This window comes from Mesoplodon bidens (genome assembly GCF_964165515.1).
Source record: "Mesoplodon bidens genome assembly, chromosome: 4".
Taxonomy (NCBI): Eukaryota; Metazoa; Chordata; class Mammalia; order Artiodactyla; family Ziphiidae; genus Mesoplodon; species Mesoplodon bidens.
The window spans coordinates 31572448-31591810 of NC_138160.1; the positions used below are offsets into that span (position 1 = coordinate 31572448).

The 19363-nt window shown below is 36.3% G+C and overlaps 1 protein-coding gene across 1 annotated transcript in view; it reads right to left on the reverse strand.

Moving 5' to 3' along the window:
- The window catches only part of NUP155 (nucleoporin 155), a 64158-nt gene that overhangs the window by 26025 nt on the left and 18770 nt on the right, over positions 1-19363 (reverse strand). Inside the window, exons 8-20 of the mRNA XM_081233543.1 lie at positions 18980-19053; positions 18575-18666; positions 16606-16703; positions 15961-16113; positions 14196-14296; positions 11698-11868; positions 9111-9221; positions 8064-8158; positions 6691-6779; positions 6157-6219; positions 5487-5634; positions 4215-4281; positions 3021-3136 (exon numbers count right to left, since the gene is read on the reverse strand). Of these exons, the coding sequence (XP_081089669.1) occupies positions 3021-3136; positions 4215-4281; positions 5487-5634; positions 6157-6219; positions 6691-6779; positions 8064-8158; positions 9111-9221; positions 11698-11868; positions 14196-14296; positions 15961-16113; positions 16606-16703; positions 18575-18666; positions 18980-19053 (1378 nt within the window). The remainder of the gene's footprint in view (positions 1-3020; positions 3137-4214; positions 4282-5486; positions 5635-6156; positions 6220-6690; positions 6780-8063; positions 8159-9110; positions 9222-11697; positions 11869-14195; positions 14297-15960; positions 16114-16605; positions 16704-18574; positions 18667-18979; positions 19054-19363) is intronic.

Here is a 19363-nt window from a genome sequence, read left to right on the forward strand (position 1 = left end):
TACATTTGACATACTTCAATACTCACTTTATAAAAATACTCAGTAAAATTGAAATGGATGGATACTTTCTTATCATGTTAAACTATATCTAGGCATCTTCTTTAGTGGGGAAACACTACACACTTTCCCATTAAAGTCAGGAATAAGGGCAGGATGCGCACCATTATCTCCACTCTTTAACATTATGTTGGAGATATTAGCCTATGCAGACAGGAGAAAGCAACTAGAGTTATAAAGAAAATGGTAGAACTATCTCTATTTGTAGATGACAGGATGACATATTTGAAAAATCCAAAAAACTCAATGAAAAAAAACTACTAAAAACAGTAAAGAGAAATTAGCAAAGCAGTAGGTTACAAAATCGAAGGTTATAATTGAGGCTATAATTGTAAATTCAATAAACTGCTTAGAAACTATTAACAGAAGAATATAATGGTGGAAAAGAAAAAGAAAAAAAACCACTTTCCAACTAAAATTCCAGCTATGTAGGAAGAAGGACAGTGGTAGAGGGCAGGGGAAGGAGGTAAGATAACAGATTCTGTTCAATTATTAATGATGACTGGGATGTATATTTTTCAGAATTTAAAACTATCAGAAGAAAAGTCATACATAAAACTTTTAAATCAATCCAGTAAAATGGAAGGGGAGAAAAAAACCCAAACAAACCCCAAACCACAACAAAGCCCACAAGTTCAGGATGGTGAGAAATAGATCAAACATTTCATTAACCCCAACAAAATGAGATGGGGTTAAAAAGACAAAGATTCTTAAACTGAATTAAAAAGTGGCAGGGGCTAGAAATCAATATATACATGTTAAGATACACTTAAAGGAGTTCTGAAGGCTAAAAATAATTGGTATAACCTTCTCAGGGGACAACCAAATACTACATACCAACATTTTTAAAAGCTCTTATATCCCAATATTTTACTTCTAGAGAAATTCATCTGAATATTACTGAACAAGTACACAAACATGTATAAAGAATACTCACTGAACCCTGTTTATACCATCAAGAAGTAGAAACAACCTAATTACGCATAGAGTTATACCACTAATTGCTTGAATATAATGGAATAACATGCAGCCAGTACAAACAAAATTTATTCTATTGATTTGGAATGCTCTAAAGAATATAATGAATGTAAACAATGTTTCACAAAAAGTATGCCTACTTAGATCCTATTTTTACAGTGGACTACTACTCAGCCATAAAAAAGAATGAAATTTTGTCATCTGCAGCAACATGTATGGACTTGCAGAGCATTATGCTAAGTGAAATAAATCAGAGAAAGACAAATACTGCATGATATCACTTATATGTGGAATCTAAAAAATACACAAGCTGGTGGATATAACAAAAAAGAAGCAGACTCACAGATATAGAGAACAAACAAGTGGTCACCAGTGGGGAGGGGGTGGGGGGGTGGGCAATATAAGGGTAGGGGAGTGAGAGGTACAAACTTCTCGGTATAAGACAGGCTATGAGGATGTATTGTAAAACACAAGAAATATAGCCAATTATTTTTAATAACTTTAAATGGAGTATAAGCTTTAAAAATTGTATTAAAAAAGAAATGTAGGGGCTTCCCTGGTGGCACAGTGGTTGAGAGTCAGCCTGCTAATGCAGGGGACACAGGTTCGAGCCCTGGTCTGGGATGATCCCACATGCCGCGGAGCAACTAGGCCCGTGAGCCACAACGACTGAACCTGCGTGTCTGGAGCCTGTGCTCCACAACAAGAGAGGCCACGATAGTGTGAGGCCCGCGCACTGCGATGAAAACTGGCCCCCATTTGCCACAACTAGAGAAAGCCCTCGCACAGAAACGAAGACCCAACATAGCAAAAATAAATAAATAATTTAATAAACTCCTACCCCCAACATCTAAAAAAAAAAAAAAGAAATAAATTTATATTCATATATGAATATACATTCATATACATATGTGTAAATTCACATATTCATGTATGTTCACATATGATTTGAAAGTTTATATTGTCATACTTCAAATTAATTCATCAGGGGAGTGATGTGAATTTTTTACAAGTCCATATTACTTTTATAACAACAGCAACAAAAAATGTTCATCCTAAACATGTGTCCACACAAAAATTTTTACAGGAATGTGCATATCAGCATTATTCATAATAGCCAAAAAGCTGAAACACAACATTGTAAATCAACTATACTTCAATAAAAAACAAAAAATCAATTAAAAAAAAGAAAAAGAAAAAAAGGTGAAACAAGACAAATGTGCATCAAACGATGAACTGAAAAATGAAACCAAGTACTGATATACACTACAATATATGAACATGAAAATATTATGCTAAGAGAAAAGCCAGAAACAAAAGGCCACATACTGTATATCTGCATTTACATAAAAGATCCAAAATATGGCAGATCCATAGAAACAGAGAGTGGATTAGTATTTGCCAGGGACTAGGGGAAAGACAACTTTGCAGTGTTACCGACTGAATGTTTGTGTCCCACCAAATTCATAGTAATCCCCAAAGCGATGGTATTTTTGGAGGTATGGCCTTTGGGAGGTAATTAAGTTTAGGTGAGCTCATGAAGGTGGAAACCCATGATAAGATTATTACCCTTCTAAGAAAAAACCAGAGGACTTGCTGTCTGCTTTTCTCTCTGCCATGTAAGGACACAAAAAGAAAGCAGCTGTCTGCAAACCAGGAAGAAGGTCCTCACCAGAACTTGACCGTGCTGGCACCCTATCTCAGACTTCCAGCCTCCAGAACTACGAAAAATAAATGTTTGTTGTCTAAGCCAGTCAGTTTATGGTATCTTTGTTATTTCAGCTTAAATTAAGACATGGAGTGACTGCTAATGGGCATAGGGTTTCTTTTTGGTGTGATGCAAACGTTCTGGAACTAGATAGTGGTGATGACAGTTTAACCTTATGAATATATTAAAAACCATGAAACTTTTTAAAAGGATGAATTTTATAACATGTAAATTAAATCTCAGAAAAAAAAGGGAAATAAATCTTATTTATTCCTACTTTGGATTTCCTAATGGTCCTCCTGTAAACTGGGAGTTTCTGTCTAGAAATTCTTGCAAACCTTTCAGTTCTTGTAGCACTGACTCCAGCAGCTGGGAAGGAACACTACTTTCAATCTAAAAGAAGGGAAATATTTTCAAACATTTAAAAACAATGAAAAAAAAGTTTCTATAAAAAACACATATGCTGTATACCCATAATTGAACATGAAGTTTTAATTCTGAGGTACCCTATCTTCATAAACAGTAAAGTTATTTCTTTTATCAATTTATACTTGGTGACCAGAATAAAGGGCTAGACACCCACATCCCTCCACCCCCTGCTGCTCTGGTTTTAATCAGGTATAATTTACAGACAGTAAAATACACAAATCTTAAGTGAATACCTTGATAACTTTTTACATCTTTATATAGTCACCACCCAGATCACAACACAGGGTATTTCCAACAGCCAAAAAAGTTCCCTATTGCCCCTTTTCTAGTCATTAGTCATTCTACCTCCTAGGTAACCGACCACTTTTCTTACCTCTATCATAGAATACAGACTGGTTTTGCCTGTTCGAAATGCACACAAATGGAATCACATACTATGTTAAGTAAATACATTCTGATTCTGAGAAACTTTAAAATTTAGAACTTTAAAATAGAGTATCAGAGTTAAGAAGATATTTAGTATCTTTCCATTTTAAAAAGAAAAAAAGCTTAAAATAAACTGCATGCATACTTCACATTAAAAAAAACCCCTTAATACCTGAATTTATGATAGTACAAATTTCTGTGTTTCTTAAAGCACTCTGGAAAGTACGCCAATACATGGAAATTAGTGCTAGGTTCTTGGAGTTTGGGGGCATATAAGCAAAACATTAAATTGTAACTCTGAGCAATATTAAGTATTAGGACTGATTCTATTTAGCCCTCATAACAATGTTATGAGGGAGATACATTCTCATTTTACTGTGAGATATCAGGCTCTGAAATGTTAAGAAATTTACTCATCATCAGTAAGTGACAGAGCTGAGATGTAACTCAGGGGGTGAACAGTTTACTAGATGAGGACACAACCATGTATATAAAGGAATAATCATTGCATGTTGTTTATAACATCAAGAAATATGAAACAATCTACTTCTCCATTAATAACATAAACTGGCTCCACAGAGATAATGGAATACTGTTATTTAGATAACGCACTTACTGCAGTGATCTCTCTGTTGCCACTCTTGAATACTCTCTCCACAACTAAACTAGCATCCCAGATGTTTCTGGAACAAAAAATGTTTTAATGATTGTGCTGCAGATGAATAAAAACAATTACAATAAGTAGTAAATTCCTTTCTATGTGTTTATTTAGTTTTTAAAGTGTAGCAATGACTTAACATTTTACTAAGTTATCTGAAAGAACCAAAAAAAAAAACAGGAAAATTTCCAAACCTGACAGCTCTAAGTCATTTCACATAATGAAATACTGTTGAAGAAAAATCAAAGACCCTGGGTAATAAACTGTGAACAAGGAAGCTCATAAATTGAGTTCTGCACTGTTTCCCATTTCTATGCAAATGATTCATATGAAAGCATACATCTCAATTCTAAGAAAAATACACACCAGACATGATAATTAAGTGGATCTGGTAGAATGACTGAAAAATGGCTGTAAGTCTTTATCCCTCCCTACACCTATCCTCTTTACAATATGACTCTGATGCCTCCCTTATAACGAGGAGTCCATTTCCCACCTTTTGAATCTGGGCCGGCTTGGAGATGTCCCCCTGCCAAGTAAGTCAGGCAGATAGTAGGCCAATTCTGAGCCCAGGCATCCTGAGGCTCTGCAAGTTTCTACTCTCTTTCATGTAACCTTGCCACCACCAAGTCTATGATCCCTGACTAGCCTGCTAGGGGATGAGAGATCATGTGGAGAACAATCCAGCTGTCCCAGCTGAGGCCATTCTAGACCAACACACAAACATAACCCTAAACATGTGAGAGTCCAGCAAGAGTGACAGAACTCTCTTCAACCTCAGTGCTGACTTCAAATGCACTGTGCGCCTAGCCAAGACCAGAACTGCCTAACTGACTTGCAGACACATGTCACTGAGTTATGCGGTGGTGTGTTACACTACATATTAGTATATGTAGATATACTTTGAAGATATATATACATATATAAAACACAGTAACAAATATAGATGGTTAGATAATAAAAAAGCTGAATGACAGAAAACAATCTTATTAATGGACAAGTGAGCTTAAACTATAAGTAAAATTTAGTAGGGACAAATGATGTCCCGAATTTAAAGTTAAAAATGTTCAACTATATGGCCGCTGGGCCTGCGCGTCTGGAGACTGTGCTCCGCAACGGGAGAGGCCGCGGCAGTGGGAGGCCCACGTGCCGCAAAAAAAAAAAAAAAATGTTCAACTATACACAATAGAACAAGGTAAGCAATAGTTAATTATCCCATGAAAAACTTACCCCATGATTCGAGAAAAGTAAATGCAAATACCATTGTGTTTTCCAGAGTACACAATCTCCGGTCCAGCCATACAACTCATACTTGTGGCCTGAGTTGCTGGATTTCCCACAGTACACACTGGAGTTGACATAGCAGGAGGATGAACACCTTGTACACACGTAAGAAAAACAAATCTTAAAATTTAACCTTAAATATTCAGAATTCTCAATAACCCAAGTCAGTTGTCCCTAGACCCATAGGTAAAAACAATTACAGAAGTACTGAAATAAATAGTTATTTAATTTGGTTTTCCTCGATAAGAAGAGAGATTTAGACTTGGAGAGGAACTCCCAAGTTGGCTTTCAAGCGTGGGCAATGCAGGATGAAAAGGAAAGCAAGCTTGCAATCACTGCACCTTAATGCTGGGAGTAAAACAGGACTAATTATACAGTTCAGGGCTGGTAATTAAGGTCCTGATACTCAAAAAGGGGGCTTTCCAGGTCCACTAAGTAAAGGCATTCATGGTCAAACGCCAATACTTGCTTGGATGCCACTTCTATTAAACTACATTATTTTCAGGGGAATAGGACAGGTTGATCTTTCCCACTCTAAGCATTAAGAATAATAATTCACAATGTTAGCTCCTCAAAAAGAATAGTAGTAGCAACCTAAAACAAAGAAAAGAGGTACCTTGAGATGGTGTTCCCAAAAAGGATGGATTCAGGTATGTACTACCACTAGGAACCAGAGAACCTAAAAAGAAAGAAGAATATAAAGATTTATAAAATTATCACCCAATTTTTTGGTATCTGATCAAAATTAGACACAGAAACTGGTTCTAAGCGTAAGAGTGAGGAGTGGCACCACCCATAATATATTCAAGAGTTAGGGACTCATTCCCCAGCAACTTTCTAACAATCCCACTTTGGAAAACACTGAGGTGGGAGCTTGTTATTAAACCACTCAACTCTTTCCTTTTGAATAAATAACAAATGAGTTCTGTAAATACTACTGGTGATATCTTATTTTGTTTCCCAGTACACACTAAAGATTCAATATTAATATATCATAACACTAAGAGTCAGACATCTATAGAATTATTCCCTAATAATGCAGGAGCAGTAAAGAAAATACAATGAAGTTTTTTATCCATTAAAATATGCTACAAAGCTTCTAAAATTCAACTCTATTAGAAATAGTTTCATTTCAATGTTTCATACTCACCAGAGTAGACAGGAGACCCCAGGATGGGACCAACATTACTCGGAGTGGGGAGAGTGGCTGGAAATCTCATCTGTGCTTCACCACCATACCTATTTTTATGACAACAGGGGCTGAGTTTATTCAGTGAAACTATACACCTTAAAAGCTACAACTGTTTCAAGTCCTGCTTAGCTGCAAAATAAATGCTTTAAACACTAGAGACTTTCCTGGTGGCGCAGTGGTTAAGAATCGGCCTGTCAATGCAGGGGACATGGGTTCAATCCCTGGTCCAGGAAGATCCCACACGTCACAGAGCAACTAAGCCCGTGCACCACAACTACTGAGCCTGTGCTCTAAAGCCAGCAAGCCACGACTACTGAGCCCGAGCGCCACAACTACTGAAGCCCACGCGCCTACAGCCCATGCTCTGCAACAAGAGAAGCCACTGCAATGAGAAGCCTGTGCACCTCAATGAAGAGTAGTCCCCTTTCGCTGTAACTAGAGAAAGCCTGCATGCAGCAACAAAGACCTGACGCAGCCATAAATAAATAAATAAATAAATATTAAAAAAATTAGAGACTTTAAATGCATTGTGTAGACAGTGAAATATACACAGATACATAATAAAATACTTATTTAGTAAATGTTGACTTCAAATTGCTAACAAGAAGAATCATAAGGGACTCTGGCAATTTCTAAAAGAGTCTGCAATGCATAGAATGTATTTAATAAGTATATGGTACTGTAATTTTCATACTAGATTATGGTTAGACCACTCAAAAAATTCTTTTAAACAAAATTGCATTTTAAATTTATTCTTAGCTAAATATTTTCCAAATAATATCTCTTTGATACCAAGTTTTCTTAAAGTGACTCAATCTCTCAATGCAAATGATACACATAAAGCATAACTGGTAGTGTTTGAAGAAGTAGAAAAGATAGATGAGATAATAACTGAGGTAGAAGACTAGACAAAAGAAGTTGGAGAAGAGAATCCAGAGAAAGAGTAACAATGCGTAAATTATGCTAATCTAGTTGCTTCCAGTAGTATTATCACCTTTCCAATTTAAATTTTACTAAGTTGCCTATATATAGTTGCTCAACTGTTTTGCAAACCCTTAAACAACCACATTAGCCAATGCAACCATTAAAAAAAAGTGGCCAAAGTGGTTGAGAGTCCGCCTGCCGATGCAGGGGACACGGGTTCGTGCCCCGGTCTGGGAAGATCCCACATGCCGCAGAGCGGCTAGGCCCGTGAGCCATGGCCGCTGAGCCTGTGCGTCCGGAGCCTGTGCTCCGCAAGGGGAGAGGCCACAACAGTGAGAGGCCCGCCTACCGCAAAAAAAAAAAAAAAAAAAAAAAGTGGCCAAGAACAAAAGGAAAGTGATATATACCTGAAGAAAGCCCGAGTGGCCCAAGCAGATACTTCTCTGTCACAGGCAGCAGTGGAACAAGCAAGAATAAGGCAAGTTGCACAGGCCTGGTCTTCCTGTAAAAAAAGAGTATCTTTCCTCATGTAAAACATAAACATTTCAAAAGAAGTTTTGTTTACTTCTGTATCCAATGTTTAAACCCATGCCTAGCACAGAGCAGGTACTTGATAAATAATTGCTGAATGAATGAAATCAGCTGGTATGAAAAAGGAGAAGTAAACACTATTGGTTTTAAAGTTTGTCATAGGCGCTGTTATTAAAGGATGTTCTCTTTTTCTTTTTATCTAGATTCTACTTTAGTATCTGGTTTAGTCCCCCCCTACCCCCGGGATTCTTTCTCATGGTGTTTTAACCTTTTAGAAAATAACAATAATAGCTAACATTTATTAAGTACTTGTCATGTGCCAGGCACTATTTTAAGAGTTTAGAGCATATTAATCCTCACTCCACATATTATAATTTAATACACATTTTACACATGAGGAAATGGAAGCTCAGAGAATTCAAGTAATCTACTCTGATGGAGGAGCTGGTAGTTTGAATTCGGAGTGTGTATATTTAACTTTGATCTGATACTCCTGATGTTAAACTAAGCATTCCCAGTTTTACCTCATCATTTCTAGCTGTGGCTTTAAAATACTAAAGTCCCCATCATTACTGCCTCAAGTTTTTTCCTCATGTCATTAAGCAAAAAAATAAAAAATAAAAAAGCTTTTAATTAAAAAAGTTATTTATCTATAAATATCTTGTCCTTTTAATAAAAACACATTCATCATATAATTAGAACATCACACTCTTACTAGTACACTTTAATGATAAGAATTTATGAAAAACAGAACAAAAATCTGAGCATTTACCATAAACCCTTATAGCATATTAATACTGCTCCCAAGTACCAGTACACATACAGTGATTAAGGCAAAGAAAGGAAGACTGGTATTAATCACAGTATTTTGATCCTAACTTACATAATATCATCACAATAAAAAAAAAGGTACAAATAATTACCTGATGTAATTTAAAGAATCTTTCAATCTCTTCTCCATCTCCACCCACATTACTCACAAGTAGATGTCTCAGTTGATCTACAGGTCTAAGTTTATGAAACATAAGACTCCCCTAAGAAGTTAAAAAAGAAAGAGGACGAATAATAGATTTATTAAGCATAGCTAGTAAGCAACTGACCTTGCTACCTCATTTAATAAAAGCAATGAAACAAAAAAATAACTTCAAGAATACGAAGTAAACTGGTCAAAAAGATCATCTACATTTCAATTCTGAACCTATAATAGATCTATATATCCATGCAGAAAACTTAATAAGAGAACACTGCCCTTTCCCCCTAAAAAAGTAAAGCAAAAGGGTGCAGGCTCTGTCAGACAGAAACACATTATAAACCTTTATCTTATGCATGGTATTAGCACATGAATAAAGAGTCAGATAAGTGGAACAAAACAAAGTTCTGATATAGGCTCGAGTAAGCACTAGAATTTAATATATGATAAAAGCTGCCCCTCAAACTAAAGGATCAAAGTTAGATTATTCATTAATCATGTTAGCACAAGTATGTCCACTTTGGGAAAAAATGAAGCTGGATCCATACTCATACTTAAAACAGGATAAATTCCAAACAGACAGGACAAAATAAAATTGTAACAGTACTGGAAGCAACTCTGGGTGAATTATTTTATGAACTTCAGAGTGTGGACTTTTTTTTTTGCGGTACGCAGGCCTCTCACTGTTGTGGCCTCTCCTGTTGCGGAGCACAGGCTCCGGATGTGCAGGCTCAGCGGCCATGGCTCACGGGCTCAGCCGTTCTGCGGCATGTGGGATCCTCCCGGACCAGGGCAGGAACCCATGTCCCCTGCATCGGCAGGCGGACTCTCAACCACTGTGCCACCAGGGAAGCCCGACTTTTTTTTTCTTTTTAAACTTTAACAGAAATCCCCCCCTCAAAACTGAATATTTCAACTACTTATAAACTTATCCACATGGGGAAAAAAAATCTCAGTAAACAAAATAAGATGGCAAACCAGGAAAAATGTTTGAGACTAAGTCACAAAAAGTTAGTTTCCTTGACATATAAAGAGCCTCTATAAATAAAAAAGAAAAAGACAACTTAATAGAAAAGTGGATATAGAATAGGAACAGATAATTCACAGAAAAATAAACACTAGAACAGACAGTCAATCTCACTCTTAATAAGATGGCATATTGTACTTACACAGGATGTAAGGAAACAAGCACTCAACATTCACTGATAGTGAATGTATGTATATATACAGGGAACCTGGCAACATCTATCAAATTGATAAATACACATACTTTTTGATCCAGCAGATGTAATTCTACAGCTTTACTCACACACAGGCAAAACGATATATGCACAAGGTTGCAGCACTATTATTTTTTATTTTTTTATTTTTTTGTGGTACGCGGGCCTCTCACTGTTGTGGCCTCTCCTGTTGCGGAGCACAGGCTCCGGATGCGCAGGCTCAGCGGCCATGGCTCACGGGCCTAGCCGCTCTGCGGCATGTGGGATCTTCCCGGACCGGGGCACGAACCCGTGTCCCCTGCATCGGCAGGCAGACTCTCAACCACTGCGCCACCAGGGAAGCCCGCAGCATCATTTTTAAAGGCAAAAGATGATCTATTAATAGGGGCCTAGTTAAATATGGTACATCCATATAAAGGAATGCCTTTCAAATATAAAATAGAATGAGAAAGTTCTTTATATATTACTATGTAAAGATATCTAAAATGTATCTTTGAAACATAAAAAGCAAAGTATAAAACAGTGCACACAATATGCTGTTGTTTGTTTATAAACATACTTGTATTGTTTGTATATTGATATCATAACATATCTCTGGAAAGATATAGATTCTGATGACATGGGTGTCTGTAGGGAGGGGACCCAAACCAGAAGGGAGATTTTATTGCGTACACCCCTCTGCTCACCAGTGGAATTTTGTCAATGCATTGCTACTCAAAAAATAAATATTAAAAAATTGTTTTTTTAACAAGTGAGGACTACATGATAAGAAATAAACATAGCTTGTTTTACTAATTTTATGCTGAATACTATTGATAGAAATGCTACTTTAGAAAAAGTATAATATCAATACTTTATAAACAGCAAGTTCTTGGGACTTCCCTGGTGGCGCAGTGGTTAAGAATCCGCCTGCCAATGCAGGGGACACAGTTTGAGCCCTGGTCCAGGAAGATCCCACATGCCGCGGAGCAACTACTGAGCCTGCGCTCTAGAGCTCTAGAGCCTGCGAGCCACAACTACTGAGCCCACATGCCACAACTACTGAAGCCTGTGTGCCTAGAGCCCGTGCTCCACAACAAAGAGAAGCCAACGCAATGAGAAGCCTGTGCACTGCAATGAAGAGTGGTCCCCCCTTGCCACAACTAGAGAAGGCCCGCATTTTTGGTATTTATAAACTATTCCTTAAGAATATTTTAAGAATAAACATTCCTAAGTACTTAGGTAAACAACTCTATTAAGCAACTACTGCAGAATACTTTGACCAAAACATTAAATATGGCTTCTCTTCTTTTTCTCTCCACCTTAACATGATGTACATACCTGTGCTGAGAGGAGAACAAACTTCTTTGGAGGCAACATGTGCTGTTGTACAACAACTGGTGAGTCAGTTATGGGAATATGATCCTTATTTAAAGGTGTGATTATCTTATCTACTTTGAACTCATCTATTGCAGAAAGAGCCCAGGAATGACCATCAACACGAGTTGTCATCTATGTAGAAGAAATAAACGTTTTATACATATTATTAAAGTTACATGAGGCAAAACCTTCTAAAAAGAAAAAAAATACAATCTTTAAATAATGTAGGGTTTAACAGATTAATAATAATACATTAGCATGAATATTCTCAAAAGTCTGTATTTAATTTTCTAATGTCTATTCTTTTAATCAGGCAGCTTCTATGATAGTAAACCTTTTCATATCAGAAGACAAAGGCAAAATTTTCTTACGATAAACTATAAATAGTATTTACTAAAATTACAATTTTTTCAATAACTGAAGACTATACCTTCTACGCTCTTTCCAGGGTGAATTGATCTACACTGGTAGGTTCAGTGCTTAAATCTGCTGACATACAGTTTTTGTTTTCTTCTGAAGTTATATCTGCTTTCTAAACTAAGATATCTCTAAAAAAAGTGTCTAGTCTTCTAAAATATTTTATTATAAAAAATTTTAAGCATTAATAAAATGTTGAAAGTACAATAAATATCCATATGCCTGATACCTAGATTCAACAGTTGACAGCATTTTGCCCTATTTGCTTTCTTCTTTCTATATTTTTTCATTAATTGAACCATTTGAAAGTTATGAATATCATGTCACCACTAAATACTTTTGCATGCACCTCTTAAAAATAAGGATGTTTTCTAACATAACTGCTATACTATCCTAACATGTAAGAATATTAACATTTCTCTAATACAATCTAATGCCCTGTCAATACAGAATTTTTCCATTGACCTAATGTCTTTTACAGCTGTTTGTGGGAGACCAGAATTTGATTAAAGTTCATGAGCTATATTTATATATTTATATATATATATATTTAAAGTCCACATTTGTTTGAGAACTCAAGTATTATAGAGGTGAAGTGATATGATGTATAGTATCTACTTTAAAAGTAAAAACGATAGCTAACGTTTATCGAGTGCTTCCTGTGTGCCAGGTAGTGTTCTGAGCACCTTACACACATGAACTCATTTAATCCCACAACCACCCCACAGAGGTAGGTACCATTAAAACTGTTATAGATTAGGAAATTGAGGACCAGAGACATGTTAGTCCTTTGAGTCACTGCTTTGAGGAAACAGAGCCAGATTTCAAACCTGCACCCCCTCACACTGTGCTCCCATCAAGACAGGGTTTATATCTTCCTGAGTTCTGAATCCTTACAGTCTGTTGCATAATGAGGCAACACAGTATGTGCTCAGTAAAGTTCAAAGGATAAAGAAAAGAATTTGAGAAAGGTGCTCCTTGCCTCCATACCTACCTCCTGACTCTACCCCAGCTGCTTAGGCCATGTCAGAAACTTGGAAGAGCCCATTCAAACTATGCCCCCATTCCCAGGAATTGGTTCTTCCTCCTCCCATCTACACACACCTTTTCCCACTCCCCCTTACCAGAAGGGTTCATGTTTGAAAATAACCAGAAGCAGCTAGTGACACTAGAACCAAAATGCCTTTAAAGAGATGGCTCCAAAGAGAGTCTCAGACATTCACACACTAGTGGGGGTTGGTCTATCTCGTTTGATCAGCAGCCTCTGGGGGCAGGTAACATGAGCTATGCTAGGGCATCTAGGAGGACAGATGGGAGTGGAGTAGGGGACAGCAAGGGGAGTGAGTAGAGATGGCCTCCTCTCAGTATCTCCTGGGCTGGGGGCTGGGGTGGGTGGCCTAGGTGTGGGATTGGGCCAGGATAGGCCGGGGCCGCACCTCTCACCTAGGACCTCTCCGCTGACTTTGTGGTATACGTGATATTTACTTTTAAAATACAATCATGTGTTTGTGTGTATACATTTATATATGTGGGGAAGAGATATGAAACAAGATGGAGAAATGGGTAACTTCTTAATGTGGAGTTCAGTTTACCATTCTATTTTTTGCATATATTTGAAATATTCTATAATTAAAAGAAAAAACGTTAAATATTTAGGTGGAACTACAAATTAAAGAGATCATAAGAATAAAATTCTAAGTCATAACTATAATGGATGGCCTCATAATAACTAAAAATATATTTAAGTGGGACAAAGATCATTTCAGAAAAGACATAGGCATTTTCAGGTACATTATGAAGAACATTCTAAAAGGGTTCCAATGTTTTTGTTAAAGGTTTTTTTAACGAGTACCATAATGACTTCTAATCTCACAGAGGAAAAACAAAAAATTAACAGTATATACTTCTTTTCAGTATGACTGCTAATCATATAAGATTATTAGGAGCAAACAGTAATAAATCAGAAGATAAAGTTTCTCATAATTTTATTCTTCACTTAAAATTATGTAAAAAATTCTTTATAATCTCTCAGGATAACTTACCTGGGTTTCCATCATTGGCTTTTGGAAAGGAAATGTATCATGGTTGACACACCACAAAATGTCATTATCTTCATTTTCTGAGGCTGCCATCAGTAGAATACCTAAAAGTTTAATATGTAAAGTCTTATATGATGTCAAATAATATATATCCTCAATAATCATAATTATTATGATTAGTGACATTAATACAAATACATAAATATACAGCATTAATCTTTATAAATAAACAAGTTGCAAAATAAACAAAAATAAATCCCCTAAAAGGATATATAATTAGTGCCAGGGTAGCATTATTAAGTGTTCTAGACCTTATACTGCATTTCTTTCAGGTAAACACAACTTTTTTTTTTCACATTTTAACATTTCTAAAGTTACCATACGATCCAGCATTCCATTCTGAGGTACATAGCCAAAAGAAATGAAAATGTGTCCACTCAAAAACTTGTACATAAATGTTTATAACAACATCATTCATAATAGCCAAAAAATAGAAACAACCCAAATGCCCACCAAATGATGAATGAGTAATTATAATGTGGTACACTCACACAATGAATTATTCAGCAAAAAAAAAAAAAAGAACCTGCTACAATAGATAAACCTTGAAAGCATTATGCTAAGTGAAAGAAGCCAGTCCTGTATTTTCCAACTCCATTTAAATGAAATGTCCAAAAGAGGCAAATCCATAGAAACAGAAAGTAGACTAGTGATTTCCCAGGGCTGGGAGAAGGGGGAAATAGGGAGTGACAGCTAATGGGTACAGGGTTTCTTTCTGCAGTGATGAAAATGTTCCGAAATTAGATAGTAGTGATGGTTGTACAACTCCGTGAATAAACTAAACACTAATAGATTGTACATTTAAAAAGGTATGTAGATTATATCTCAATTAAAGCTGTTATTAAAAATGCTATGAAGGGGCTTCCCTGGTGGCGCAGTGGTTGGGGGTCCGCCTGCCGATGCGGGGGACGCGGGTTCGTGCCCCGGTCTGGGAGGATCCCACGTGCCACAGAGCGGCTGGGCCCGTGAGCCCTGGCCGCTGGGCCTGCACGTCCAGAGCCTGTGCTCCGCAACGGGAGAGGCCACAACAGTGAGAGGCCCACATACCGCAAAAAAAAAAAAAGTGCTATGAAGGTACATGATACAATGTACTTGACAAAATTCTATTTGTAAAGGAAAGTTTAATCTGGGTGTTGAAAAATAAAATATTAGAAGACACAGTAGAATAAGCAGAGAAGAGGCTTTAAAATGATTGGAAAATAAAAACAAATTGTTTTACAAATGCTTTCTCATATTGGGAAAAACCACATACAGATTTTTCAAGTTTTGATGTTTAACTAGAATCTCATTTTTTAAACTTGATTGTGAATCCAGGAGTTTGTTATTAAAATTTCATATTTTGACAGGCAAAACTCTCCATATCCATAAAGACACTGACAAAGCAGGCATGGTATCAGAAAAGTCATTTTAAGTTTATAACTGTTTATAACAGTTTATAACACTGATTTTGACCAGTGAGTTCATGTACAAGGCTAATAAAACAATTTTAAAAGTACTTAGATACTTTAAAAAACTATATTTTTCATATATATGCCAATGAAAAATCTGAAATTACAAGCTAATACAAAAAAAGAGTTCCTGGATTAAAAAAACCCAAAACATCCTGAACTTCACTGGAAATCTGTTATTTTCAAATGCCTCAAAATGCATTCTAATTTTAATAATTTTAAGAATCTAATATTACATCTGATAGTATTTCAGAACTTACCTTTACTATAAAGAGCTTTATGTACTTTTGAAGGCTTTTCCACTGTTGAAGATGCTGAGAATCCAGGAGGTAAGCGGATGTGGACCAGTGTCAATGTATTAGGGCGTGCCCATGGCTGTCTGAACGGACAAGTGCTGAAATATAGTCTTACACCTGATGAAGGGGTAAAATTATCCATCATTAACAGGAAATAAAAGACATGAGGTACATGTGTTGTTGAAACAATTCCACAGAAAAACACAGAACTCTGTTAAAGCCATACATCACTTTCCTGACTCATCTTAAATCACCAAGCGTACTACCAGCTGAAGTGGTTTCTAAGACATCACTTGGAATTGAGAGGTAAATCAACGTATTTCAGTAGAAAGAACCTACAAGTATAAGACAAGGGAGTCTGCGTTCCAGTTCAGGCTCTGTCACTAAATGTTAGCCACTTTACCTTTCAGGCCTGGTTTTACATCTATAAAATGAGGAGACAGAGTGAGTGGAATCTTCTGATTTTTCAAAAGCCTTAATTTTATGAATTATTAACATGGCTTATAATTGATACAGAAGTAAAAACATATTTTCAGTCATAAATTTCCAAACCTGAAAATTATAAAAAGTTATCACACTAAGAGCACACATATAAATAAAACAACATACCTGCATGTGTGACAGCCAATAACTGACAGTCCAGTGATTCGGAGTTTTCAATCACTGCTATTTGAACAATTGGTTTAAAAACAGAACGATCTATGGTCCTAGAAGAAAGAAAAACTAAAGTTTATTTTTAAAATATATCTACTCAGTTACAAGGAATATATTCCACCAGGATTTTTTTTTTTTTTTTTTTTTTGCAGTACGCGGGCCTCTCACTGTTGTGGCCTCTCCCGTTGCGGAGCACAGGCTCCAGACGCGCAGGCTCAGCGGCCATGGCTCACAGGCCCAGCCGCTCTGCGGCATGTGGGATCTTCCCGGACCGGGGCACGAACCCGTGTCCCCTGCATCGGCAGGCGGACTCTCAACCACTGCGCCACCAGGGAAGCCCCTCCACCAGGATTTTTCATGTTTAAACATGCTAAAATAGTTTTAAGGCTACTTTTTAGGAAAGTAGTGCAAAAGGAGGAAGAACTGGAAAAAACCCTTGAATGTGTGTTCTTTACATTAATATTGTTAAGAGTAATCTTTTTTCAAAGACCATAAAAGAAGGCTAAATCCACTGGGTAAATGGTTAATGGGGAATAAGGTGTTCTTAGAGCATCAAAATATCATTGAAAAGATTATCACTAATTAAAAAGGGGGAGGGCTTCCCTGGTGGCGCAGTGGTTGAGACCTGGCAAAACCAAATAAATAAATAAATAAATAAGCAAAAAACAATATTACCCTGAATCTATAGATAAGGAAAAAAAAATTCAGAAAATGGGATATTCTACAAATAACTCTCCTGCCCCTCCCCACTAAATGTCAACATTTGAAAAAGGCAGTAAGAGGTCCGTTTTATATTAAAGAGAATAATGACCAACGTAGCTCATGTGCTCTGGCTGAATGTGGAGAAAAATGTAAAGAAAAACAGCTATGAGAGATTTGGGGGAGTACTGAGTAATTTTAATATGGGCTATATAATAGGGATAACATTATAAAATTATTAATTTTTAGGTGTGGTAATGATAATGTAGTATATAAGAGCTTAGGAGATGGAAGCTGAAGGATTTAAGGGTGAAAGTCATGCCTGCAACTTACTTTCAAATAGGTCTTAAGAGTGAGCAAATAAGGCAAAATGTTAACAACTGGTGAATTTAGATAAAGGGTATATCAGATTTTATCATGCTATTCTTTTCATTTTTCTGTGGATTTGAAAAAATCTTTCTTAAAAAAATTAGGAGAAGAAAAAGGAAACTTTGTTTCAAATTGCCTGCCTTGAGAATTTTTTGGTCATTGAAGACCAAGAAAAACATGCTATCACTAAGATATCTGATTGTAGCAATGACCCAGGCACAAAGAAAACAGAAATTGAAAATCTGACGTCTTTGTTAGGTGAAGAGAATTTCTGCAGCTAAGTCACTTGTGACATATGCAAATAGCAGTGTATAGTGTCTGAAAACTTGGCTTTTAGGTTGGATCTCAGCACTTACTTAGGAGTTAGACCTCAGGCAAATCATAACATCCTTAGTTTTAGTTTCCTCAAGAATACAGTGAGGCTAATACAACTGTGAAATTCTGTATTTCCCGAAACGTACTTGTGTACATTATCAGACCAATGAAACTACCATGTAGACCTGCTAAAAGGGTGTAGTTAAAAAAGGGGAAACTTTGAGACTTGCAGTTTCCTAGTCATAATACCTATAATGCCTGCACAGACCACTTAGAGCATAATTTCAAACTCCAAGGAAAATCACAGGTCAAGCTGTCCTTTACACTGTAAAACCAGTCTGCCTTATGTTTCAAAACATCCAACATAAGAATAAAAGGAAGCATTGCTAGCAACTGTTTCAAACATAACCTATGATGTCACCTCCTTCAACGTTTCTTATTTTCTGGACATATTTCGAGGAGGGAATAATTTTAGTATATTGCATATAAATAATATAATTATGCCTGCAAATGAAATGCCTGAGAATAAATTACATATTACCTAGCAATGTTTCCAGCAGCAGAAACAATAGAATTCTGTGACACTGAGGCAACTCTGTTCATTCCTTGTCCATCATGGCCCAAATCATACACCTGTGAATAAAAAATCATACCCACTTAAACATGATTATAAACTGTATACACTTTATAAAATAACCTTTTAAATAAACTTTTATTAAATAAACTTTTCCTTTTTAGGGATCCTTTAATTTTGGTACTTCATATAGGTATGAAAACATTCAGAGATTAACAATTTCATAAAAAGGGGGCCTTAAGAAGCGGTTTGGTTTTTTTTTTTTTTAAAAGCACACAGTTCATAGGAAAAGCCCAAGAGTGACTAAATCTTGTTCCTTAAAAACAGGGATGTTCTTCCCCTCTTACATGGTGGTATAATATTAATACTTACCTGTATTACTCCTTTCTCTGAACGTGTATATAAAATATTTCTTGAATTATCAATTGCAATTTGAACAATAGGATCTAAAATAAGACAGAGGAAGAAAAAAAAAAACGGAGGTTAACAAATCAAACACAGTAGCCACTTACAACAAATTAAAATTGCTGATTTACATTCAGGGCTTTTCTTTTGTTTTGTAGGTAAGTCTTAGGGTAGTTGCACAAGGACAAGGCCAAGAAGATTCAGGTCAGACAGCACGCGAAAAAAAGCAAACATCAAATACTGTGACTGGGTTAAGAGCATCACGAATAAGTTATTCTGTCCTTTAATTTTAAGCCAAACCAAAAACAAGTTCCAAATTATTCCTTCATTCAACATTTAATGAATGCTTAC